This window comes from Salvelinus alpinus, chromosome 24 (genome assembly GCF_045679555.1).
Source record: "Salvelinus alpinus chromosome 24, SLU_Salpinus.1, whole genome shotgun sequence".
NCBI classification, from domain to species: Eukaryota; Metazoa; Chordata; class Actinopteri; order Salmoniformes; family Salmonidae; genus Salvelinus; species Salvelinus alpinus.
In genome coordinates this window covers 13,375,359-13,388,636 of record NC_092109.1, presented here as the reverse complement: position 1 = coordinate 13,388,636, position 13,278 = coordinate 13,375,359, and the positions used below count along the sequence as shown (strand labels likewise).

General features: G+C 42.8%; 1 protein-coding gene across 7 annotated transcripts in view; it reads left to right on the top strand.

The window, feature by feature from the left end:
* Positions 1–13,278, top strand: part of LOC139552197 (microtubule-associated serine/threonine-protein kinase 3-like) — a 176,931-nt gene that overhangs the window by 128,601 nt on the left and 35,052 nt on the right. For all 7 annotated transcript variants that reach the window (XM_071363671.1, XM_071363670.1, XM_071363669.1 and 4 more), the window contains one exon: positions 10,444–10,532. In XM_071363671.1, the coding sequence (XP_071219772.1) occupies positions 10,444–10,532 (89 nt within the window). The remainder of the gene's footprint in view (positions 1–10,443; positions 10,533–13,278) is intronic.

Below are 13,278 nucleotides of genomic sequence, written 5' to 3'. Positions count from 1 at the left end.
TTGACTGAGCACATGGGAACCGGATATTATTCAGTTGGCTATCCAGATGAATGTTTCATGGCTGGGAGCCACATCCTGGGTCTTATTAATTTGGCACCAAATGGAAGAACCTACCCGAAATAGGGAGGATTTACTTGAATTTGTCCAATAAGAAACGCTTGTTTTTGTTTTCTGTTGAAAAAGGTTTGCTACCTTGTTCCTTAAAAAATACGACCCTGATGACAGCAGTTATCTCTGTCCCCACCAAGAAAGAGCCAAGATAGGCCTTGGTTTTAGTTTTCTGATGGTTCTTTGGCTTTGGTCTAGGCTACCCTGATTGACATTTCACAATGGCCCGGCCCATTGTGAAATGGACCGGGCCACATGACTGACCACGAGTTTCCAAAGGTGAAATCCCTTAATGAGTTTGACATAAGGGTAATGCCAACTCATTTCACTGTTTTATCCATAGACATAATATGTGACATCATATTTTGATCTTCTCTCTCAAACCCTTCCATCGAGTTATTAATGCTCTACCACTAGGTAAGTCTGAACAAGGATAATGTGCTATTATGTGGTTATTATTATTATCATGGATTGTAAGACTTGTCATAAGCATGTATGACCCCCTTATACTGTCTAATCTAAACGATGCTGACTTAAGGTCCCGTGTGGCTCAGTTGGTAGAGCATGGCGCTTGCAACGCCAGGGTTGTGGGTTCATTCCCCACGGGGGGACCAGGATGAATATGTATGAACTTTCCAATTTGTAAGTCGCTCTGGATAAGAGCGTCTGCTAAATGACTTAAATGTAAATGTTAATGACAACTGTTTGACCACCTCAAATCATAGCTTGTGAGGCAGCGCTTTTTTCGTAATTCCTATTTATTCCACAGTTGAAGACAGCTGTACAAGACGGATCCCTTTCATTATTGTTATTCACCAGCCAGCCTCCATTGCACATGAACAAACACTTAAAGATAAATTGGCTTGTTCATTAGAAGACGTTCTCTCTATCCTCTATGACCATGTCACACTGTTGGCTCTGTGAAAGCAATCCCATTATTGTTCCGCGTCTCTGAAATCCTATTGTCCTTTGGTATAATCATACAAAAAGCATGTAGTACTATGGAGGCCTGTGTCCAAGCCAAACAAACAGCATACCCCTATGGATGATGTATTGGAAGTGAGTTCTCTAAGCCCACAAATAAATGTAGGATTCTGCTGATTTATAACGTGGCTATTGATTCACTTAAATGCAAATTCCACCAAAAGCGTCCCTATGATAAGATGGAAGGAGATGCAATGATTCCTTCATGTGCAAGGAGCTAGGATATTCAAACAAGCTATAGTTGACTTACTCACATTGGCACCTCTAACAGCTTTTGAGATGTATACTGAACAAAAATATAGACGCAACCAGCCACAATTTCAAAGATTTTACTGAGTTACAGTTCATATAAGGAAATCAGTCAATTGAAATAAATGCATTAGGCCTTAATCTATGGACTTCACATGACTGGGCAGGGACACAGCCATGGGTGGGCATAGGCCCACCCACTTGGGAAACTGGCCCACCCAATGCAGAATTAGTTTTTCCCCACAAAAGGATTTTATTACAGACATAAATACTCCTCACTTTCATTAGGTGGCTGGTCTCAGACGATCCCGCAGGTGAAGAAGCCAGATGTGGATGTCCTGGGCTGTCATGGTTAAACGTGGTCTGCAGTTGTGAAGCTGGACGTACTGCCAAATTCTCTAAAATTGGAGGTGGCTTATGGTAGAGAAATTAACAGTAAATTCTCTGGCAACAGCTCTGGTGGATATTCCTGCAGTCAGCATGCCAATTGCACGCTCCCTCAAAACTTGAGACATTGGTGGCATTGTGTTGTGACAAAACTGCACATTTTAGAGTGGCCTTTTATTGTCCCCGGCACAAGGTGCACCTGTGTAATGATCATGCTGTTTAATCAGATTGTTGATATGGCACACCTGTCAGATGGATAGATTATCTTGGCAAAGGTCAAATGCTCACTAACAAGGATGTAAACAAATTTGTGCACATAATTTGAGAGAAATATTTTTTTTGTGCTTATGGAACATTTCTGGGATTTTATTTCAGCTCATGAAATCATGGGGCCAACACTTTACATGTTGCGTTTTATATTTTTTGTTCAGTATAAATTAAAAGCACTTTACATAGAACATTCATTATTAGTATCCAATCATTATAAACTCAGCAAAAAAATAAACCTCTCACTGTCAACTGCGTTTATTTTCATCAAACTTAACATGTGTAAATATTTGAATGAACATAAGATTCAACAACTGAACAAGTTCCACAGACATGTGACTAACAGAAATAGAATAATGTGTCCCTGAACAAAGCAGGGGGGGGGGTCAAAATCAAAAGTAACAGTCACTATCTGGTGTGGCCACCAGCTGCATTAAGTACTGCAGTGCATCTCCTCATGGACTGCATCAGATTTTCCAGTTCTTGCTGTGAGATGTTACTCCACTCTTCCACCAAGGCACCTGCAAGTTCCCGGACATTTCTGGGGGGAATGGCACTAGCCCTTACCCTCCGATCCAACAGGTCCCAGACGTGCTCAATGGGATTGAGATCCGGGCTCTTCGCTGGCCATGATGTCTGTTGAGGACCTGCCTTACAACAGGCTTACAAGCCCTCAGTCCAGCCTCTCTCAGCCGATTGCGGACAATCTGAGCACTGATGGAGGGATTGTGCGTTCCTGGTATAACTCTGGCAGTTGTTGTTGCCATCCTGTACCTGTCCCGCAGGTGTGATGTTCGGATGTACCGATCCTGTGCAGGTGTTGTTACACGTGGTCTGCCACTGCGAGGACGATCAGATGTCCGTCCTGTCTCCCTTTCTTTTGGTGTTTTTCAGAGTCAGTAGAAAGGCCTCTTTTGTGTTTTCATAACTGTGACCTTAATTGCCTACTGTCTGTAAGCTGTTAGTGTCTTAACGACCGTTCCACAGGTGCATGTTCATTAATTGTTTATGGTTCATTGAACAAGCATGGGAAACGGTGTTTAAACCCTTTACAATGAAGATCTGTGAAGTTAATTGGATTTTTTTTAGCATGGCGCTTGCAACGCTAGGATAGTGGGTTCAATTCTCGGGACACCCGTACATCAAATGTATTCACGCATGACTGTGACTGAAGTTTACATACACCTTTTCACAATTCCTGACATTTAATCCCAGTAAAAATTCCCTGTCTTAGGTCAGTTAGGATCACCACTTTATTTTAAGAATGTGAAATGTCAGAATAATAGTAGAGAGAATGATATATTTCAGCTTTTATTTCTTTCATCACATTCCCAGTGGGTCAGAAGTTTACATACACTCAATTAGTATTTGGTAGCATTGCCTTTAAATTGTGCAACTTGGGTCAAACGTTTCGGGTAGCCTTCCACAAGCTTCCCACAAATAAATTGGGTGAATTTTGGCCCATTCCTCCTGACAGAGCTGGTGTAACTGAGTCAGGTTTTTAAGCCTCCTTGCTTAAACGCTGTTTTAGTTCTGCCCACAAATGTTCTATAGGATTGAGGTCAGGGCTTTGTGATGGCCATTCCAATACCTTGACTTTGTTTTCCTTAAGACATTTTGCCACAGCTTTGGAAGTATTCTTGGGGTCATTGTCCACTTGGAAGACCCATTTGCGACCAAGCTTTAACTTCCTAACGGAAGTCTTGTTATGTTGCAGGAAAATTGTGTGGATATATTGAAGCATCATGATGCCATCTATTTTGTGAAGTGCACGAGTCCCTCCTGCAGCAAAGCACCCCCACAACATGATGCTGCCACCCCCGTGCTTCACGGTTGGGATGGTGTTCTTCAGCTTGCAAGCTTCCCCCTTTTCCCTCCAAACATAACGATGGTCATTATTGCCAAACAGTTATATTTTTGTTTCATCAGGCCAATGGACATTTCTCTAAAAAAGTACGATCTTTGTCCCCATGTGCAGTTGCAACCCGTAGTCTGGCTTTTTTATGGCGGTTTTGGAGCAGTGGCTTCTTCCTTTTCCTTGATGAGCGGTCTTTCAGGTTATGTCGATAGAGGACTCGTTTTACTGTGGATATTGATACGTTTGTACCTGTTTCCTCCAGGATCTTCACAAGGTCCTTTGCTGTTGTTCTGGGATTGATTTGCACTTTCAAACCAAAGTACGTTTGTCTCTAGGAGACAGAACGCGTCTCCTTCCTGAGCAGTATGATGGCTGCATGATCCCATGGTGTTTATACTTGCGTACTATTGTTTGTACAGATGAACTTGGTACTTTCAGGCATTTGGAAATTGCTCCCAATGATGATCCATACTTGTGGAGGTCTACAATTTTTTCTCTTGGCTGATTTCTTTTGATTTTCCCATGATGTCAAGAAAGAGGCACTGAGTTTGAAGGTAGGCCTTGAAATACATCCACAGGTACACCTCCAATTGACTCAAATGATGTCAATTCGCCAATCAGAAGCTTCTAAAGCCATGACATCATTTTCTGGAATTTTCCAAGCTGTTTAAAGGCACAGTCAACTTAGTGTATGTATACTTCTGACCCACTGGAATTGTGATACAGTGAATTATCAGTAAAATAATCTGTCTGTAAACTATTGTTGGAAAAATGACTTATCATGCACAAAGTAGATGCCCTAACTGACTTGCCAAAACTGTAGTTTGTTAACAAAACATTTGTGGAGTGGTTGTTTTCAACCACGAGTTTTAATGGTTGCAACCTAAGTGTATGTAAACTTCCAACTTCAACTGTATATAGCTAGGTGTCATCTGAAATAACCCTAATTTATAAGGCTGTTCTTATTTGATTAATGGTGGTCGGACCCATCTATGTGAAGCTAGCCACAATAAGGATTAGCCACAACAGTGGACTTTGCGGTTAGCCTTCAAAATAAAATTCTGGTATAATTCTACTATTTGTATTCATTTGCATCACTGTCAATGACATACCTTTTACTTTGAAGGCAAACCACAAATTCCACTATTGTGCCTAATCCTTATTGTGGCTAGCTCCACAACATATAGTCCAGTCGAGTGTCACTAGCCAGATGAAGCTAGCTGGCTGCTTATAACGTTAGCTTTGGGCAACAGGGTTACGTAGCTGGCTAGCTATTTATTTTCATGAACTGAAGTTCAGTTTCAATAGGTGAACAAGTGGCTACCTAGCTAATACTTACTCACAAGGATTCCTAAGAATAATGAAAATTATTATATTGTTTTCAGGCTGGTTGTATTGGTGCTAGCTAGATACCAAGCTAAAGCTAGCTATCCTAGAAGTTGTGGTCGAACAAATTATGCTTTATTACCAACGCGGTATTATAAACACATAGTTCGTGGCCGGTGTTTGCAGACTTTTTTTATACAGCTTTGACAGTGCTACTGTATCTTTTTTGACACGCAAAGACCCAAACGGCGTTCCATAGTATGTATGTCGTGACGCTACTACTGTGTAACTCTGGTAGGGCAACATCTGACAAATAGTGCACTTGGTAGTGTGTACCGGTGCTCGACCAGTCGGCGAAAGCCAACATCACCCACAACAGAGAACGGTTGATTGTCAAGGGCAATGAATTCCATTATCTTGGCTTTAATGGATTTCGCCTTTGTTGTCTTGCTGAAATGTTCTTACTCTACTGACTGCTCGACTTATTGACTGCTCGATCCACACAGCAGACATTGTGGGCTAAGTTAGGAATGCTGTGTTGAATGTGTAGCGTAACATTTTACGCGGTGTCATTACGTAATGTACCTACGTTATATAGGTATGCACATCAGCTTTGACATCGGTTTTGCACATCAGCGTTAAATTAGACATTCCGATATATCGTGCATCCCTATAAACAATATTAAAGTGGCATTGTTTGAAGTGACTAGTGATCCATTTATTAAAGTGTCCAGTGATTGGGTCTCAATGTAGGCAGCAGCCTCTCTGAGTTAGTGATTGCTGTTTAGCAGACTGATGGCCTTGAGATAGAAGCTGTTTTTCAATCTCTTGGTCCCAGCTTTGATGCACATGTACTGACCTCGCCTTCTGGATGATAGTGGTGTAAACAGGCAGTGGCTCAGATGGTTATTGTCCTTGATCATCTTTTTGGCCACATCACAGTTTGTCTGTGATGTGTACGCCGAGGAACTTAAAACTTTCCACCTTCTCCACTGCTGTCCCTTTGATATGGATTGGGGGTGCTCCCTCTTCTGTTTCCTGAAGTCCACGATCATCTCCATTGTTTTGTTGATGTTGAGTGAGAGGTTGTTTTCCTGACACCACACTCCCGAGTGCCCTCATCTCCTCCCTGTAGGCTGTCTCTTCGTTGTTGGTGATCAGGTCCACTACTGTTGTCGTCTGCAATCTTGATGATTGAGTTGGAGACGTGCATGGCCATGCAGTCGTGGGTGAACAGGAAGTACAGGAGAGGGCTGAGCACACACCCTTGTGGGGCCCCAGTGTTGAGGGTCAGCGAAGTGGAGATGTTGTTTCCTACCTTCACCACCAGGGGGCAGCCCGTCAAAGTTCAGGACCCAGTTGCACAGGGCGGGGTTGAGACCCAGGGCCTCCAGCTTGACGATGAGCTTGGAGGGTACTATGGTGTTGAATGCTGAGCTGTAGTCAATGAAAAGCATTCTTTCATAGGTATTATTTTTGTCCAGATGGGATAGGGCAGTGTGATGGCGTTTGCGTCATCTGTGGACCTGTATGGTCGGTATGCAAACTGAAGTGGGTCTAGGGTGGCCGGTAAGGTGACGGTGATATGATCCTTGACTCTCTAAGCACATCATGATGACAGAAGTGCTACGAGGCGGTAGTCATTTAGTTCAGTTATCTTTGCCTACTTGGGTACAGGAACGATGGTAGCCATATTGAAGCATGTGGAAATATGGCTGAATTTAAACAACGTAGTTATTCTCTCACCTAGTCTATCGGAGTGCAAGATTGAGATTTATTGATTCTACAAAGCCTTTCACATCTATGTGAAGTGTCAAGGATAGGGGCCAAGGGTAGATATGGAATTGAGCCATTATGTTAAATTCTACAGCAGAAAAATGGCTAGTGTTCTGAGGAGAATGCCTGAAGCACATCTAATGCAATCCTCTCACATGGCAGTGACTCCTCACTGAGAGAGCATTAAGATCGGAGCACCCCTTGGTGCAATGTCAACTATAGCAGCTGCCTCGCCACAGACCTGACAGACAGCGTGCGTGTGTGTGACACACCGAGTATACTCCTGTATATACGTGTCTGTGAAATGACACTGTCCTCTAGCCATGATGCGGCACACTACTGCGCCGTACTCTCACTCGCGCTCTATCAAAGCCTCAGCTCCTATCCTAAAATACTGAAATGGACAAGATGTCTAGTTATATTTACACTGTATGAAATGTGCTTCAATGTCAGCTTAATACTCTGAAATGACATGTCTCTCTGCTGAGCTGGAGGTTGCGCAATCACAGTCTCTTTGAGGTCTGACCTTGCAGTGAATTGTCCCATGTTTTAAGGAATGGGGTATTTTCTCATTCTGTGTCATCTGGGAAGGCTGTATACTGCAGTGTGATGTGTGTATTGATGTCTGTAGTGAAAATACATTGAGTATACAAAACATTAAGAACACCTGCTCTTTCCATGACATCGACTGACCAGATGAATCAAATCAAATTGTATTTGTCACTTGCGCCAAATACAACAGGTATAGATAGACCTTACAGTGAAATGCTTACTTACAAGCCCTTAACCAACAATGCAGTTTTAAGAAAATACCTTTAAAAGAAGAAAGAGATAAGAAAATGAAATAATTAAGGAGCAGCAGTAAATAACAATAGCGGGGCTATATACCAAGGGTACCGGTTCAGAGTCAATGTGTCAATGTGCAGGGGCACCGGTGTCGAGGTAATTGAGGTGAAAGCTATGATTGATCTCTTATTGATGTCACTTGTTAAATCCACTTCAATCAGTTTAGATGAAGGGAAGGAGATGGGCTAAATAAAGATTTTTAAGCCTTGAGACAATTGAGACATGCGTTGTATATGTATGCCATTCAGAGGGTGAATGGGCAAGACAAAATATTTAAGTGCCTATGGTAGTAGGTGCCAGGCGCACCGGTTTGTGCATTTACCCCTAAGATTGAAACATTTCCACGAGTCATGTTTCTCCAAACCTTTTCTTGTGTACATTACTGAAGTCCCCTGTTGTGATTCAAAATACCCCACCCTTATGAGTCAGAATAAAAACATGAATGAATGACAGGGTAATATCAAAGTCATCAGATGTTTTACATTTACAAAATACACAGTAGGCTTCCCAATTCTTCCGCACTGTGGCAGTAGGCTAGAGTGCTTCGTCAGACTGGATACTAGTGTTACATCTTCGCTAGCTAAGCCCGGCTAAATAAGAGGATATGATTCGTTAGCAGTTAGCATGACATTTATAGAGCTACTGTACCCGGCACCTGTCAGTTCTTAATTTCCTCCTGAGGCAACTCAGCCAGCATGCTCTTTAAAGGACCCTCGTTGTTTTTATAGATATGATTTATACATTTTTCTCATATTTTCACTTGTCTTATTGATGTACAGTATGTAAAGGGATTTTAACATCTTCAAAACTACTGTATAAGTACAATGTTTTATTAGTAGTAGACCTACATTGACTGTGATGCTGGATGCTGGCAACCATTAGTCGTACAGATTGTGGATACGGTGCAGAGGATGGTATGCCAGACAATGTACTAACAGTTGTTTATGAAATGATAGTAGGCCTTTATTGTTTACTGTCAAGCAATTGAAGAGCAGTTTTTGGCTGTTCAATATTTATTCGGTGAGCAATAGGCATATTAGTCGGACAAATCAAACTGGCCATCTAATGATTCAGGGAGTGGCTACAGTAGTTTGCATCTGCCTTTGTTTTCATTGAGTAAGTACAGTAGACCTGTCCATCTTTTAAAACTATTTTTAACTAGACCTAGGGCTGTGACGTCATGGGAAAAAAATACAAAAACACATATATGAAAAAATTCTAATATATATAGATTTTTTATACACATTTTCTCCTTTCATCCGCCCTGTTTCCACTGGCACTTAAAATTAAGGCCAAATTTGAGCTGGCTCGAATGGAATTCTCAAATTCGAACTGGGTCAAGGGAAACCCGGGCTAGTGCAGTTTCACAGCTGCTGCCAGCTCGATTAGAATTTGGGTTAGTGACACCGTTACTATGCAACCACCAAGCTGATCACTGCTGGATGTTGACAACGTTTAGTTAGCTCGTCTGGGCTTGTTGCTGTTAGCTAGCACATGGACAAGCAGTAGTCAGACATGACACAACATAACCGTCAGTTACACAGGTATACGGTAATTGTGCCAGCCCTGACTAGACCTATATTTTGTGTGTTCACTGAATATGCTAATTGACTTTCCCCAATAGAATCATCACTTACCTCTTTCTACATGAAAGTCACTGTTAACTGAATTTGCTCACTACCAGCTGTGCAGTATTTTTAGCTTCCTCCGGGTGTAGAATCAGGTCTGCAGCGTTTAATAATCCACAGACAAGGCCCATCTTCGACTAACCAGAGGCACTAACGAGGACTTTTTTCATTATGAATCCGTTACTCATGTTGCTGAGACTGCCTGGTCATGTAGTGCTCGGGGGGTTATATGATGTTTAATGGATCCTGCTGGTTGGGGCCTGCTAGGACAGGATTGGCCTATAGGAGATATCTGGTTGGTCACATTGGTTTATATGAGAGACATGGGCTGAGTTTAGACAAGCAGCCTAATTATGATAGTCTTTTTCACTAATTGGTCTTTTGATCAGCATTGAAAAAGATCTGATGTGAAAAGATCTGATGTGATTGGTCAAAATACCAATTAGTGGAAAAATATCAGAATTGGGCTGCGTGTGTTAACGCAGCCATGGTGGGTCACATTGGCCTATAGGAGATTATCTGGTGGTACCTTCTGTGGCAGATTGGCCTATAGGGGAAGATCTGGTGGGTCACATTGACCTATAGGAGAGATCTGGGCCTCTAGAATTGGGTTATGTGGACTTGCAAAGCTCTAGGTAGAAGTTCCCCACAGATGTAGGGTCACCTTATTCTGCTCCAGCCCTAGCCTTCCCTTAGGGGGAAATGGCATCTAGGGCAACTTCATCATACTCCAAGTGCTAACCTATATCAATCTAAGAACGAGGGAAAAAAGTGTTGAAGAGTTTCCATGTCTTTAATGTTTTTCTTTTAGTGTGTACTGGAAGTCTTTTTTGTGGATGTGAGTGATGTATTAGTGCAGTGAAATGTCAAGTGCATCTTAAGTAGCTACGATTACATCTGGCATGTTTCCTTAGACAATAAAGCACTCTGACTGACTCGCTGGCTGACAGAGGCTTTGTTGCCTCTTTCTCACCAGTTTAGCTGTCTAACCTCTTACTGTCTGTGTTTTCATAGCTGCAGGACGAGCAACAGAAAAAGCCTGATAGGAAGTGGTCAGTCTTCGGCGCTTCCGCGACCTCACTCCCCCCTCTCTTCGCATACAGGTAAGGCTTGTCTATGTGTGAATAATTGTTGTACTGTACAGTACAGGCATCTGTTTTGATGGGTGTGTGTGAAGTGCCCGATTGAGTAAAAGACCGAATGAATGTTGTTGTGCTTGCAAAGAGGCTTTGGTTGGCCAGTGTGTTCTACCCCTGAATGAAGGCCATTGTCTGTGGGTAAATGCAGAAGCAGTCTGGAAAAGCCACTCTTCAGAAGTGCAATCTATTTCTGATTCATTAGCCACCCACAAGATCCTCCTCTGTCTCGCTCTCTCTGTAGACCTTTACCACAACACACTGTCTGAAATGTTAGCAACCTGTCTACAACAAAAGTGACAAACTAGCTGTTTCTGCAAGAAATCTTTTCCAATAATTTTTTATTATAATGGCAAATGCTTTCATTGAAACCGATTTCAAAGGAGGATGGGATCTGAAAATAATGTAAGACGATGTGAAATACAGCACATCTCTCTGATGGTACAACTATTTTAGTAAAATTTTGGTTGTAGCCTGGTGTCCAGACGCAAGTGAGTCTAGGCTACTTTGGTCCAATCTGTAAACTGAAGGCAGTCTAACTGCATTATTTCAGAATCATACTTAAAAACATTCTGACAGTGTAGTGAAAAATAATAAATCAGCACATGGGTTGCACATAAGGCAAAAGCAGGCTGAGTAAATGATAGGCTTTTCGTGGTACAGCCGAAGACAAGTCTCTGATGCCAGTGGTTAAAAAGGGTGAGTGCTCTGTGCTATCGGAGCGCTGGCATTGGAACCAGCAGGGATTGTGATTGTAATGGTTCAAGAAGTGGCGGGCCTCGTGAAGGAAATGCACAGGGAGGAGAGGGTGGACTTAATCTATTCCAGCCTGGGTGTTTTATTTCCTGACAGGCCAAACACTGATAACGGCCCTCTGTTTGCGTAGTCAGACATTCTTGCCTTGCTAGAGAGCTCATTCCTTAAGATGAACTATGTGAGAATTAGTGACGGTAATGACAGGGCTGAACTCTGGGAGAATTTCACTGGCTGGCACGGACGTATTGCAAGTACATGTACATTTGGTAAGAGCGTTGTTTCCAGTTGTCATGTTAGTTGCAGTGGTTGTCACCGTTTTGGCATTTAGGTGATGGCTGGAGTGTGTGCCTACAGTACCCATTTTACTTTGACATATTGTTCACTGCGCTTTTCTTCAGTAAAATAAACTCAGCAAAAAAAGAAACGTCCTCTCACTGTCAACTGCGTTTATTTTCAGCAAACTTAACATGTGTAAATATTTGTATGAACATAACAAGATTCGACAACTGAGACATAAACTGAACAAGTTCCACAGACATGTGGCTAACAGAAATTGAATAATGTGTCCCTGAACAAAGGGGGGGTCAAAATCAAAAGTAAGTCAGTATCTGCTGTAGCCACCAGCTGCATTAAGTACTGCAGTGCATCTCCTCCTCATGGACTGCACCAGATTTGCCAGTTCTTGCTGTGAGATGTTACCCCACTCTTCCACCAAGGCACCTGCAAGTTCCCATACATTTATGGGGGGAATGGCCCTAGCCCTTATCCTCCGATCCAACAGGTCCCAGACGTGCTCAATGGGATTGAGATCCGGGCTCACTGACATTCCTGTCTTGCAGGAAATCACGAACAGTATGACTGGTGGCATTGTCATGCTGGAGGGTCATGTCAAGATGAGCCTGCAGGAAGGGTACCACATGAGGGAGGAGGATGTCTTCCCTGTAACGCACAGTGTTGAGATTGCCTGCAATGACAACAAGCTCAGTCCGATGATGCTGTGACACACTGCCGCAGACCATGACGGACCCTCCACTTCCAAATCGATCTCGCTCCAGAGTACAGGCCTTGGTGTAACGCTCATTCCTTCAACGATAAACGTGAATCCGAACATCACCCCTGGTGAGACAAAACCGCGACTCGTCAGAGAAGAGCACTTTTGCCAGTCCTGTCTGGTCCAGCAACGGTTGGTTTGTGCCCGTAGGCAACGTTGTTACCGGTGATGTCTGGTGGGGACCTGCCTTACAACAGGCCTACAAGCGCTCAGTCCAGCCTCTCTCATTCTATTGCGGACAGTCTGATCACTGATGGAGGGATTGTGCGTTCCTGGTGTAACTCGGGCAGTTGTTGTTGCCATCCTGTACCTGTCCCGCAGGTGTGATGTTCGGATGTACCGATCCTGTGCAGGTGTTGTTACACGTGGTCTGCCACTGCGAGGACAATCAGCTCTCCGTCCTGTCTCCCTGTAGCGCTGTCTTAGGCGTCTCACAATACGTACATTGCAATTTATTGCCCTGTCCACATCTGCAATCCTCATGCCTGCTTGCAGCATGCCTAAGGCACGTCCACACAGATGAGCAGGGACCCTGGGAATATTTATTTTTGTGTTTTTCAGAGTCAGCAGAAAGGCCTATTTAGTGTCCTAAGTTTTCATAACTGTGACCTTAATTGCCTACCGTCTGTAAGCTGTTAGTGTCTTAACGACCATTCCACATGTTCATGAATTGTTTATGGTTCATTGAACAAGCATGGGAAACAGTGTTTAAACCCTTTACAATGAGGATCTGTGAAGTTATTTGGATTTTTGCGAATTATCTTTGAAAGACAGGGTCCTGAAAAAGGGACGTTTCTTTTTTTGCTGAGTTTAGCTATTAAGAATTCTGGATCGTTAGTGAACGCTTTTTTACGTATGAATTATAAACAGTATTTGGTTTAGATTAAGTCTGCTCAGCATACTATA